Source organism: Loxodonta africana, chromosome 5 (genome assembly GCF_030014295.1).
Source record: "Loxodonta africana isolate mLoxAfr1 chromosome 5, mLoxAfr1.hap2, whole genome shotgun sequence".
Taxonomy (NCBI): domain Eukaryota; kingdom Metazoa; phylum Chordata; class Mammalia; order Proboscidea; family Elephantidae; genus Loxodonta; species Loxodonta africana.
Genome location: NC_087346.1, coordinates 101,885,189 through 101,899,288, shown reverse-complemented (window position 1 = coordinate 101,899,288; position 14,100 = coordinate 101,885,189). Strand labels below are relative to the sequence as shown.

The 14,100-nt window shown below is 37.1% G+C and overlaps 1 protein-coding gene across 4 annotated transcripts in view; it reads right to left on the bottom strand.

Moving 5' to 3' along the window:
• Positions 1–14,100, bottom strand: part of AASDH (aminoadipate-semialdehyde dehydrogenase) — a 33,132-nt gene that overhangs the window by 6,811 nt on the left and 12,221 nt on the right. For 2 of the 4 annotated variants that reach the window (XM_064285762.1, XM_064285763.1), the window contains exons 6-12: positions 13,343–13,513; positions 9,379–9,620; positions 8,897–9,003; positions 8,189–8,361; positions 7,532–7,724; positions 6,564–6,679; positions 4,235–5,030 (exon numbers count right to left, since the gene is read on the bottom strand). In XM_064285762.1, coding sequence (XP_064141832.1) covers positions 4,235–5,030; positions 6,564–6,679; positions 7,532–7,724; positions 8,189–8,361; positions 8,897–9,003; positions 9,379–9,620; positions 13,343–13,513 — 1,798 coding nt within the window. Of the gene's footprint in view, positions 1–4,234; positions 5,031–6,563; positions 6,680–7,531; positions 7,725–8,188; positions 8,362–8,896; positions 9,004–9,378; positions 9,621–13,342; positions 13,514–14,100 lie in introns of those variants that run through there. The other 2 variants (XM_003415890.4, XM_064285764.1) reach the window with 2 other exon arrangements.

Genomic DNA, 14,100 nt, shown 5'->3' with positions numbered 1-14,100 from the left:
TTTAGATACGTCATTGAGAAACAATTTTTTTTTTTTTTTAATTCTACTTCAGGTGAAGGTTTACGGAGCAAAACTAGCTTCTCATTAAAAAATTAATATACATATTGTTTTGTGACACTGGTTGCCAACCCCACAACATGTCAACATTCTCCCATTCTAAACCTTGGGTTTCCTATTACCAACTTTCCTGTCCCCTCCTGCCTTCTCATTCTTGTCCTCGGGCTGGTGTGCCCATTGAGTCTCGTTTTGTTTTATGAGCCTGTCTAATCTTTGGCTGAAGGGTGAACCTCAGGAGTGACTTCATTGCTGAGCTAAAAGGGTGTCCAGGGGCCATACTCTGTGGTTTCTCCAGTCTCTGTCAAACCAGTAAATTTGGTCTTATTTTTTTCGTGTGTGAGTTAGAATTTTCTTCTACATTTTTCTCCAGCTCTGTCTAAGACCCTCTATTGTGACCCCTGTCAGAGCAGTCAGTAGTGGTAGCCAAGCACCATCCAGTTGTGCTGGACTCAGTCTGGTGGAGGCTGTGGTGCTTGTGGTCCATTAGTCCTTTGGGCTAATCTTGAAAAACGATTCTCTAACCTATATCATGACAATCGATATTTGATGCTCTGCAGGCATACATGGGCTCTATGTTCAGCTCATCTGACTTAAATTTCAGCAATGTAAAGCAGAAACTGAACAATAATTACTTGTGAAAAATACCTATTTAGTTGGCATGGTACACCTTATTTTTGAAAAGTACTCCAAACTGCTTCAATACCAAGAAAACAATGAAGCATGCTGCAGTGGAGAGAAGCCTGACAGACCTGGATTCAAATCTCATCTTAGCCATCACTACCAAGTGTCACTGAGCCTCAGTTTATTCTTCTGCAGAATGCAGACACATCTACTACAACAATTACTGTGGGAATTAAGATGATGTGGATAAATGCCAAGTGCACAGGTGTTGAAGAAACGCTAACTTATTAACAACAGCTAACATCTACTGAGCTCCAAAGACTGTGCTCTTAACAACTACAGTAAACTCCCTTTCTCAAATCACTGCTATGGGTGAGAAGACAGGGTAGGAGTCCCTGACCTTGGGTTAGCCAAAATAACCTCGTTAGAAGGAGTAGTGGCCAAAATCTAAAACGTGGAGATTACTCACATTCCCTGCAGTTCATGTAAAGTAGTGCAAGTGGAGCTTGGGGGAAGCTACTAGAGCCACTAGACTCTGCCTGTGGTCCCTGCCACTGCTGCTCACTTGAGGCCCAATTTCCAGGATACTTTCTGTGCTGTCTTTTTTCTGGCAGTTACTGCTTAGTAGCAAGACAGTAGTACCATGCTGAGTGATGGGGAAGAGAAAGGTCCTACATCCCAGGACTCAGGTAGGTAATACATTTCTTTCAGTTCATTTCAATTAAAAAATTCTACTGGTAAAAGCAAAACAGAAGAAAATCTTTGTGACCCTGGGTTATGCAAAGATCTCAATATGATACCAAAAGTACAATCCATAAAAGAAAAAAAACGATCAACTGGACTTAATCAAAATTAAGAACTTATCTTCAAAAGATAGTACGTTAAGAAAATGGGAAGATAGGTCACAGACCATGAGAAAACATAAGCAAAACACAATTGATGAAGAGCTTGTATCCAGAATACAACTCTCAGCACTCAATAATAAAACAACACAATTAAAAAAAGGGCAAAAGATCTGAACAGTTAATGAAAGAAGATATATATATATATATGGATGACAAATCTCACAGGAAAAGGTGCTCAATATCATTAGTCACTAGGAAATGCAAATTAAAACCACAATGAAAATGCCACTCTATACCTATTTGAATGGCTAAAATAAATTTTAAAATGACAATACCAGGTGCTGGCAAGGATGTGGAACATGACTGAATGCATTTGTCAAAACACACAGAACTGTATACTATATATAAATTATACCCTAAATTTTTTTTTTAAGTATTGAGTGACCACCATGTGCCACAGGCCTTGAGCCTCGGCACTTGGGAAACAAATAGGAATAATCACTACCTTGCTCTCAGTGAGTTGACTCATGGATGGGAATCCCCAAGTACCTACAGATCATTCACATGTACAACTGAAAATTTCCTGCAGTGTTAATTTTCAAAATTAGATGTTCCAAAAGAAAGAATCAAACTCAGATTCAAGTCCATCTCAGTTAGGATAGCACAAGCAGGAAAATGTAACTCTAAGCACTTACTTTGAAGAGCTTTGAAGAACAGATTTGATGAACATATAAAATGAAATCTAATATAGTTGGGCAAGCGATCAAGAGAGTGGTAGTCAGGGAGAGACATTACATCCCACTTCCCCATATTCCTAGTAAATATCACCTATACCTTAACGAAATGGAGCAGCAGCTAGTAATACCTGTTGAGCACTTAAGTCTGAGCCTAGCACTGTGCTGAAAGATTTATGAGCAGTTATCTCATTTAATTCTCCCAAAAGCCCTATGATGATGGCAATGGATTTAAAATATGTCCACAATTCTTCAATACTCCTCCTCTCAAGAAAGAGGTAGAGTCTTATTCCCCTTCCTTATGAGTGTGGGCTGAATTCAGTGACTGGCTTCTAACAAACAGTATGTGACTTTGGTGACTAGGTCATAAAAGACAATGCAGCTTCCTCCTCATTCATTCTCTCTTGGCTCACTCTGAGGAAGGTTAGCTGCACATTGTGAGGAGATTCAAGCAGCTTAAAGGGAGGAGCCCATGTGACAAGGAGCTGAAACCTCTTGCTAAGAACCAGGAAAGAACTGAAGCCTTCTGCTAATAGCCCTGTGAGTGAGCCATCCTGGAAGCAGCTTTGCCAGCCCAAAGTGAAGCTTTTAAATGACTATGCTTACATGAGAGATCATGAGCCACAAGTATCAGCTAAGCTGCTCCAAAATTCCTTACCCACAGAAACTGTAAAATAAACTGTGATCTAAGCCATTAAGTTTTTTGGGTTAATTTTTTATGCAGCAATATGATACTGATATTACTCCTATTTTACCATCAAGGAAACTGAATAAAGTTCTAAGTGGTTCAGCAGCTTGCCTAAGGTCACAGTGCTGGTAACAGTCACAGAGTTAGGCTCAGATCCAGTGACCTCAAGGCCCACAATGTTAAATCAACATGTTATACTGACTATGAAAACCCAGACCCAGTGCTGTCGAATATGAGGTTAACCATTATTCTTTGACAGCAACCAAACCCACCACACATTGGTGTTTTTATTTAACTTGGTCCTAGCATCATTATCTACCATGTGTCAATTTGTCATACTGTGGTGGCTTACGTTTTGCTGTGATACTGGAAGCTTTGCCACCAGTATTTCAAATACCAGCAGGGTCACCCCTGGGGAACAGGTTTCAGCGGAGCTTCCAGACTTCCAGAATAAGACCGCATAGGAAGAAAGACCTGGCAGTCTACTTCTGAAAAAACTGGCCAATGAAAACCGTATGAATAGCAGCAGAACACTGTCTGATATACTGCTAGAAGATGAGTCCCTCAGGTTGGATTAAAAAAAAAAAAGGTTGGAAGGCACTCAAAATACAACTGGGTAAGAGCTGTAATGGATTTCATTTTACTTGGATCCACAATCAATGCCCATGGAAGCAGCGGTCAAGAAGTCAAACGATGCACTGCACTGGGCAAATCTGCTGCAAAAGACCTTTTTCAAGTGTTAAAAAGCAAAGATGTCACTTTGAGAACTAAGGTGCACCTGACCCAAGCCATGGTGTTTTCAATCACCTCATTCGCATGTGAAAGCTGGACAATGAATAAGGAAGACTAACGAAGAACTGATGCCTTTAAATTATGATGCTGGCGAAGAATACTGAACCAAAGACTGCCAAAAAAATGAACAAATCTGTCTTGGAAGAAATACAGCCAGAATGCTCCGTAGAAGCCAAGGATGGTGAGACTACATCTCACATACTTTGACTATGTTATCAGGAGGGACCAGTCCCTGGAGAAGGACATCATGCTTGGTAAAGCAGAGGTCAGTGAAAAAGAGGAAGACCCTCAATGAGATGGACTGACATAGTGGCTGAACAGTGGGCTCAACCATAACAACGATTATGAGGATGGCGCAGGACAGGGCAGTGTTTCATTCTGTTGTACACAGGGTCGCTGTGAGCCGAACCAACTCGATGTCACCTAACAACAGCAGCAGCATCATTATTATACGGTAATTAGGTTTAATTCTACAAACCTCAAATTCAGAAACTTACCCACTACAATAAAGTTTCCACAATTAGAAACACATGCTGAGGATTCAATTCGATCTCCCAAAATCTGTTCCCATTTCACCTTCCCAGAATAAAGGTCAACTGCCTTCATTCTATGAGAATGGGAGCCAATGTACACAGTCGCAGATGACTTATCAATAGCTGGTACTATAACCAGGGGTGAAGCATCTACACATTTGCCTGTGTCTGACCTCCACCTCACTCGTAACTCCAGCTTCTCAGCCCCTAATACAGGTTTCTCCTCTTCAGAAACTTTTGCAACACAGGATGGCTTCTCTGGCTTCTCAGTAATAGGTGGGGGATTTACGCTTTTCACATTCTGAATATTATTCTGTGAAATTAAATCAGAAGAACAGGCTGAAGGGCAATGTCCTGGCTTAGTTAAAAATCCAGTAGTATTCAGAGACAAAATCTGACTCCCTCTGTTCAGGGCAATAAAAGCACTTGTTACGTTGTCACAATTTAAAGGCATGACAGATTTCTGATGTAAAGATTTTCCACTGGTTTCCTCTTGGCTAATGTCGCTGAATTTTCTTTTTATGCCATAACTCTTGCTGAACGGTAGGTCTTCATCTGGAAACACTGTTTGAAGGATGTGATTGTAAATCTCTAAAATGGAACTGCTGAGAATAATTTCCAGAAGCCCAGGTACTGATACGCCAACCAGACTCTCAACCTCATTGAGGAGCCGTATGGACTTTAAGGAATCTCCACCGCTAGGTAAGAACAATGATTCTTCAGGAATAGTCAAAGGGTCTTCTGGAAGACTCAGAATAGACTACAGATGAGAGAAGGGAGAAACATGGTCAAGTAGAGGCCTAAAGACTTCAACATGTACAGGTAACATACAGAGACAGTAGTACCCACTTCAAGTATATGAACATAAGACATATAAAATATTTTTAATAATTATAATAAAATTTCAAACTATTATTGTTTTTGATACCAAAGATCATCATTATGCTAAAAATTTTGCCACAAACTTACTCTATAACTGCAAAATATATCTCCCTTCAAAGCAGTCTTCCTACCCATAAAAGAGAATGGAGTTATAACACATCAGATTTACTAATTATACGGCCCACAAGCTACTGACAGATGGTATTTATGTAATATGGGAGTAATATTGATCTTCATCTGCTTCACATAAATCAAAATTACTTCCAAAGAATCTAAAAAAGATGTGGACGAGACCTTTATCTAAATGTCCTCTATTTTCAGAGAAGGCTAAACAATTACATCCTCTTTTCAGAACTCTTTGGAAAAGAAGAACTCACATTAAAAAAATATATATATAGCCTCTGGTAGTAATAGTATATATATGTGCATTTAAAATAATAAATTATCTTGAAAATAGAAGAATTCTGTATGCCCATATGTTGGGATAAGATACACTATATAAATAGGTCAAAAATTTAGTTCAATTTATTTCTGACTGTAAAAGCTGACTTTTTACCACAAAAATCAGTCTAGTCAGTTTATGAAAACTAGGCTTTTTTTTTTTTTTTTTACAATGGCGGGAAAACAAGACTTGCAGAATGCTAGAAGCTGAAGGCAGAGATAGCATTCATGGATACTTCAGTTATTACTCTTTCTCCTATCCAAATGAAAGACATGGCCTTGCCAATGAGGAGTCGGATACAAGAACAGGAAAACCAAAACCAAACCCAAACCCACTGCCGTCCAGATGATTCTGGCTAATACTGACCCTATAGGGCAGAGCAGAACTGCCCACAGGGTTCCCAAAGCTGTAAATCTTTACAGAGACAGACTGCCACATCCTTCTCCCATGGACCGGCTGGTGGGTTTGAATTGCTGACCTTTCAGTTAGCAGCTGAGTGCTTTAACCAGTGCACCACCAGGGCTCCTTTGGAAAGTCCAGTGGTTGTAAAAATTCATTGAAGCAGAAGCATGTATGTTATTGCTGAAAGTGCTTGTGGAATAATGGTGTAGGCTGTAAGTATAACGGATTGTGATATAGCAAGATTTGGCTACTTTCTCAGCTCTGGCAAGACTGTCATTGCACTTCACTGCCCCTCTTAGGGAAAACCTATGCCAAAACAGGCATTGTCTGCTTGTACCTTTTATGACTACCTCACTTCCGGTAAATGTCTTTATTGGGAACTTAATCTCAAAATAGACAACCTAATGCCTATCTTAATACAAACTGAATAAATGATGCTATCCCACCTACACCTGGGCACAATAAAATTCTCAGAAAAATGTATCAAACTTATATGGGATGCTTCTGTTCCCTGAAGATACCAAATGATTTCTTTACAACAACAAATCAGTGTCTTAAAAATTGTACCTTCCACAAATGCTGTAATTTCTCCCAAAGTTGTTCTTTTCCATTTAGCTTACAATCAGACTTCAAATTCATGTAGTTTAAATAAATCTTGTTTAACTCTAAAACATCAATTTTGCCTTAATATAAAAGAGAAATGACTAACTTCAGCTCAAAGCCTTTATATCTTCACTAGTAACAAGAATACACACATTTTTCATTTTAAAGATTAGATTTACTATAGAATAAAGAGTTTGTCATAGATAATTCTAAAGAAAGCAGACCCACACTACCAAAAATGCAGCAAATAATAAATAAGCAAAAAGAGAGGGAGCAGCTAACGTTACTTTATTAAAAAGCTAAAGAAACAGCACTGTTAAATGAGCAATTACTGCACTTTGAAGTAAATACTAAATAAAGATGAAAACAAGAAGGCGATACAATATAATTAAGAGCATAAATTTTGAAGTCAAATAGTCCTAGAGAGAATTTCAACTCTATTATTACCTAGCAATGTGATTTTAGGGAAGTTATTCAATCTTGTTAAGCCTGATTTTCCTCATCTAGAAATGAAAATAATACCACCTACTCACAGAACTTTCTGAAGACCCCAAATCAAACTAATCCCACTGCCGCTGAGTCAATTCCAATTCATAGTGACCCTGTAAGACAGAGTAGAACTACCCCATAGGGGTTCCAAGGCTGTAAATCTTTACAGAAGCTGACTGCCACATCCTTCTCCGGAGGAGTGGCTGGTGGGTTCAAACTGCTGACCTTTTGGTTAGCAGCCCACCACTTTAACCACAGTACTACCAGAACTCCTTTCTGAAGATAAAATGAGTTAATTATATAAAGCATTTAACAGTGGGTCTACCACAATAAATGTTTTAGTATCATTTACTAATAAGGATTTAAGTGGCAATTAAATAATATTCTATGAGTATAATTAGTATTATTTGGCAATGAAACGTATCTGCTTTAAATTATTTTACCATGAGATGTAAACGGTAGAGCGTCAATCAATACAAGCTCATCTGGGATTGCATGACTTGGAAGATGTTTCTGAAGTTCTTTAAAGATGTAATCCTTTACTAAATCTTCTTGGGACACTATGAACAGAATTAATTTTTCCTGATTATACCATGTAACTGCACAGGACTCCACTTGCTGAAGTTCTTCAGCAACCTATGAGAGAGATTATCCCAATGGGCCAATAAGGACATTTGAAAACAAACTTCTTAAATGCTCGATCTTATCATATCTGAAATCAATACAGGCAAATTAAATTTTGGAATATACAAAGCATTTAAATAAAAGTTTGCTACAATTATTAGCATAGCCAGTACCCAGTGCCTTCATATATACAGGGTTCTTAATATTTTTCAAAAACAATAGCTCCTAAAACAAAATAAACCAATTTATTTTCACATTACAAAAGTCCATTCTGTCACTCATTTAAAACACAATCATCTCTTCCTGCTGGGAATAAGGGCACACTGAATTATCCAAACTTTTCTTGTAATTTATTACTACTACAAAAATTTAGGGTTTAAATAATACTGATAAAGAACCTTGGCACAGAAAATCGGTGGTCACTGCCTCTAATACCTATATATATTAATGGACATTTAATATGTAAATAGTTCTACCTGTTGCACAAGCTCAATATTAAGACGTTTGCCATGACGTTTGATCTGACTGTCCTTTCGTCCCAAGAAAAATATCTCTCCGTCTTTCACAGTCACAAAGTCTCCTGTGGCTCGCATTGTGCCGAGTGGTACTGTCATTTCATCATCAAGAAAACACACTCGGTTTCTGCCACCTTCACAATATAAACACATCAGTGTAATAAAAAATTCATGAAAATATATTTTAAAAACCATCAAATCAAGAACATCTCCAAAAGTTCAGATTTCTGACAGAAGACATCAAAATTATGTTTTAAAATACGAATATTTATATTAAAAAGGGGGGCAAGCTGTTAAATGTTATCTGATAAAATCTGGTATAAAAGTTGCAGTAAGTAAAGAGATAAAACAAAATCTATTTGTAGAAATACAAATATGCTTCTTAGAAAATTCTGAAATAGATTAAACAGAATTTTGGCTATAAGTATAAAGGTCCACGTTGTAACTTCTAAATTACTTCTGTATCTTCCCTTTGAGTATTTGACATTGTTATCTGAAATAATTATAATTATAGTAACTTATGCTTCATGACTATGAGGATGAGGCTAAAAATTATCACCCCTGAAGAGAATACCGGGCACAAGCGGAATCAGGAAAAGAATAGAATTAACACATCAGACATTTTTTTCTTGGGGGAAAAAAAAAATCTCCACTCAAATGTAAAACAACCTAAAAATACTTGGCCATTGCCTTCTTGAACTGTGAAACCATTAGTGTCTCTGACTTCAACTACTGTTCCAAGCAGTGGAAATCCCAGTTGTACAGGCAATTCACATCTATGAAAAACACAACCCAAACCAGATTTAAAATTTTTCATTTAAATAGAATATTTTTCAATGTACTTAAATCACATTGTACCAAATAAAGACAAATAAAAAGTTTTTGTTATGCTATATTTGAAGATTTCCAAGAGGAAGAGGTTAGATGGAAAGGTTATCATATATGCTATTTATTCACTGCTCTTTAAGTCACAAGAAGCTCTAGCAGGATTTGTAGCACCCAGACACCAGTTACAGGAAGAAAGGTTCTAGATTTCTAGCTTAAAATACTAGACAAAACGGTGTTTCTACAATCATGACACTATCATAGTTTTCAGGTCCTGGAAAGATATACTTTCTCTCAACTCTATTCAGTGTAATTAAAATCCTTACTTTAAAGTAGAGTTAAGAATCTCCTGTGGAATCCTGTAAAACGTTGCCCAACTTGACACCTCTGTGATACCATAGATATTAAATATTTGTGTTTTATTGCCTTCTCCTCTCCAGTTTTTGAGAACAGTCAATGATGGAAATGCTTCGCCACCAAGGGCTAACACTCGAAGAGAAGTACTGGCTGATAAAACAGTTGACTTGATAAGATGAGAACCAAATCTTTTAAGCAATGTGGGTGTTGCCTGTAGAAACATTAAAAATAATTTATTTCTTTCCCTTCACTTCTTTAAAAAGGTCAACACTGTAATTAGAAGTTCAAAGCTCAGCACTTGGAACCAACATGGAAATTAAAGTACAATTTGATAAGTTTTATCAAATGGCAAATCATATTAGCAAAGCTACTGGGGCAGCTGCAGTATCTTCTGCTTTAGAAAAACTTTAGCAAAAATATTAGCTATGTTCATTCTATAGTTAAATAAAAGGGTTTAACCACATAAAGGACAAAATCCAGAAAATCAATTCATATTTCCTTTCCCATTAGCTCTACAAAGAAAAAGTATATGAAAGGGTTAAAAATGAGGCTAAGGGGGGAAAACATGAATAAAGATTTCAAAAACAGCTTTACTAAGGTATAAAAGACATATAATAAATTGCACATATTTAAGCTGTACAATTTGATAAATTTTTGTATGTGTGTGCACCAGTGAAACCATCACTGCAATCAAAATAATGTACATATCCTTCACTCCCTAAAATTACTTTTCGTGCCCTCTTTTTAATTCTTCCTTCAAAGGGACTTTTCTCCAGATAACTACTGACCAATTTTCTATCACCACAGACAAGTTTACATTTTCTAGAATTTTTACCAGTGGAATCATACAACATGTACTCTGTTTTGCTCTGGCTTCTTTCATTCAACGGAATTTTCACCGACTCACCCGTGTTGTTGCATGTATCAATACTTCATTCCTTTGTATTGCTAAGTGGTATTCCATTGTATGGATCAAGGCTAGCTTCATGTACATGCAGCTGGTACAGCTGCATGGGGCTTGGCGCTCAGAAGGGTTTTAACCTTGTTTTAGTGCTCTGTTGTCGCCATTTTGAAATTCTTAATAAATTCTAAACAAGGTATTCACCATTTTCATGTTGTACTCAGCCTCAGAAATTGTGTAGCTGGTCCTGGCATAGATATACCATAACTTATTAACCTGTTGATGAAGATACGGGTTGTTTCCAGTTTTTGGCTATTGTAAATAAAGCTTCCATCAACATCCAAGTATATGCTTTCATTTCTCTTGGATAAATACCCATCAGTGGAATGGCTGGATCATATGGTAGGTATACATTTTTTAAAGTTTTATTGAGGTAGCACGTACAAATCCTAACATTCATCCATTATATATAATTCAGTGGAATTATAGAGTTGTGCAACCATCATCACAAACCAGTTTTAGAACATTTTACCAAAAAGTTTCCACATGACCACCGAGTTAATCCCCACTCCTGTCCCAACCCCTAGGCAACTACTAATCTGCTTTCTGTCTCTTAAATTTGTCTATTTTTGGTATTTCATATAAATAGAATCATACAATATGTAGTTCTTCCCATTTGGTTTCTTTCAATTTGCATGGTTTTTAGGCTCTTACATGTTACAGCACGTATCAGGAGTTCCTTCTTCTTTGTTGCCTAATAGTGTTCTATTATATGTACGTACATTTTGTTTATCCATTCAGGAAGTTGATGGTAATTGTATTGTTTCCACTTTTTCGCTATGATGAACAGTTTTGCTAAGAACATATTAGCATACATGTCTTTGGACACAGATTTTCATTTCTCTTGGGTAGATTCTGAGGCATGTATTTATTACATCATATGGTGGCACGGAAGCCCCAGTAGTGCTAAGTTGTTAGAAACTACAGCTGGTAACCAAAAGGTTGGCAGTTTGAATCCACCAGCTGCTCCCTGGAAACTCAGGGGGGCAGTTCTACTCTGTCCTATAGGGAATCAACTTGATGGCAACGAGTTCTTTTTTTTTTTTTTTTAAGTGGTGGTACAAAGAGTTAAGCTACTTGGCTGCTAACAGAAAAGACTAGAGGTTCCAGTCCACCCCAAAGGCATCTCAGGAGAAAGCCCTGACGATCTACTTCTGAAAAATCCACCACAGAAAACCCTATGTTGCACAGTTCTACCCTGAACTGGGATCATGGAATATACCATATTTTTAAGCAGATGACGCTCATGTTCTATGTTTGTCAACTGCTCCCTCCCCCCACAAGGTATTTTCATAAGTGTGCTATACAACTTTTTTTTACAGCAACATATAAAAAAAAACTGGCATAGTGGCGCTTATGAAAATACTTCACGCGGGAGGGAGCAGTTGGCAAACATAGAAGGCATGCATCATTCTGTGTAAAAAAATATGGTAATCCTTTTTATATGTTTCAGGATTTAGTTTGCTAATATTTTGTTAAGGATGTTTGCATCTATTCTCATGAGAGATCTTGGGTATAGCTTTTTTCTTCTTCTAATATCTCTGTCTAGATTTGGTATCAGGGTCATTAACAGCTTCATAGACTATTTTAGGATATCTTCCCTCCTTTTCTATTTCTTGAGTTTGGAAAGTATTGATATCATTTCTTCTTTTAATACATGATAGCATTTGCCAAGGAAGTCATCTGGCCTTGGACTTCTTGGGACAATTATTAAATTTCTATATTTGTTAGGTATATTCAGATTTTCCATTTCTGGCATGGTGGGGGGCTGTTTGACCTCCTCTAACTTCAGGAGCGGAGAGAGAATCACCATTAGCATCAATAGCCCAAGGCTGAATGCTGTGAGGTGAAGGTCAGAAATACTTCCATCTTCCAACCCTTTTTACCAATTCTGGCACCAGCTGCCCCTCCCATGGCACTCTCTACTTCTCTGCTGGCAAAACTGACCAATCCGCTCATTAGGGTTCCATATACCTTATTTGTATGGTCCTATCCCAAGGTTGCCATGCACCTTATCTGCATTATTAGCAAACTGTCTAACCCTCTTGGAGGGTCACAAGCACTTTATCTGCATAGTTCCACTCAATCACCTGGTGGGAGTTATAAGACTATGGTGAAAAGGGCCATATAAAAGCAATCTATCACACCATGATTTCCAGTTCATTTTGGTAATTTGTGTCTTTTAGGAATCTGTCCATTCATTGTAAATTGTCTAAAATGTTGGCAGAAAGTTGTTAATAGTATTATAATGCTTTTAATTTCTGTAGAGTCAGTAGTGATGTCCCCTATTTCATGCCTGATTTTAATTTGTGTCTTCTCTTTAAAAAAAAAAAATTTTTTTTTCTTTTTCATGATCAGGTTAGCCAAAGGTTTGTCAATTTTGCCGATTTTTCAAAGAAGCAACTTTTGTTTTATTTTCTTTATTTTATGTGTGTGTTTGTTTCATTAAATGCTACTTCAATCACTATTACTCCCTTTCTTCTGCTTGTTTTGGGCTTGTCTTCTTTTTCTAGTTTCATAAAAGCTTAAATTATTAATGTGAGACTTCTTTCTCATGTATTTAATACTACAAGTTCTTAAGTACTACTTTAACTGCATCCTATAAATATTGATAAATTCTATTTTTCTTTTTTAATCTATGGGCTATTCAGACATGCGTTGGTTAATTTCCACATATTTAGGGATTTCAAGATATTTTCCGTTATGGATTGAATTGTGTCCCCCCAAAAAATGTCTGTCAACTTGGTTAGTCCAGGATTCCCAATACTGTGTGACTGTTCACCATTATGTCATCTGATATGATTTTCCTATGTGTTGTAAATCCTGCCTCTATGATGCTAATGAGGCAGGATTAGAGGCAGTTATGTTAATGAGGCAGGACTCAAAATCTACAAGATTAGGTTGTATCTTGAGTCAATCTCTTTTGAGATATAAAAGAGAGAAGTGAGCAGAGAGACAGGGGGATCTCATACCGCCAAGAAACAAGAGCCAGAAGAATAGCACGTCCTTTGGACCCAGGGTCTCTGCGCTGAGAAGCTCCTCGACTGGGAAAGATTGATGACAAGGACCTTCCCCAAGAGAAAAGAGACAGAAAGCCTTCCCTTGGACGTGGCACCCAGAATTCGGCCTTCGAAACAACTACACTGTTAGAGAATAAATTTCTTTTTGTTAAGGCCATCCAATTGTGATAGTTCTGTTATATCAACACTAGATAACTAAAACATCTTCCTATTTTTTATTCTAATTCTGTTATGGCTGAAACACATATTCTGTATGATTTCATTTCAGTTATTTTAAATTTATTAAGACTGGTTTTATGGCCTAGCATATATGATCTATTCTAGGAAACGTACCACATTGGCTTGAAAAGAAAGTGTATTCTACGTTCACTGGATAGAGTTTCTAAACATGTCATTTGGTTGATAGTGTTGTACAGGTCTTCTGTATCGTTGCTGATTTCTATTTAGCTGTTCAACCAATCACTGAAAATGGGGTATTATTCTCCAACTATTATTCTGAACTGTCGATTTCTCCATTCAATTCTATCCATTTTTGCTTAATGTGTTTGGAAGCTCTTATTTTTACGTGTGTATGTTTATAGGGGATAGTGGAGATTCAATGGTAGAACTCTCACTTTCCATGATAAACTGTATTTTCGTTTTTTCCATTCAAAATATTTTCTAACTTCCCCAGTGATTTCTTTTTTAATCTGTGGGCTATTTAGACATGT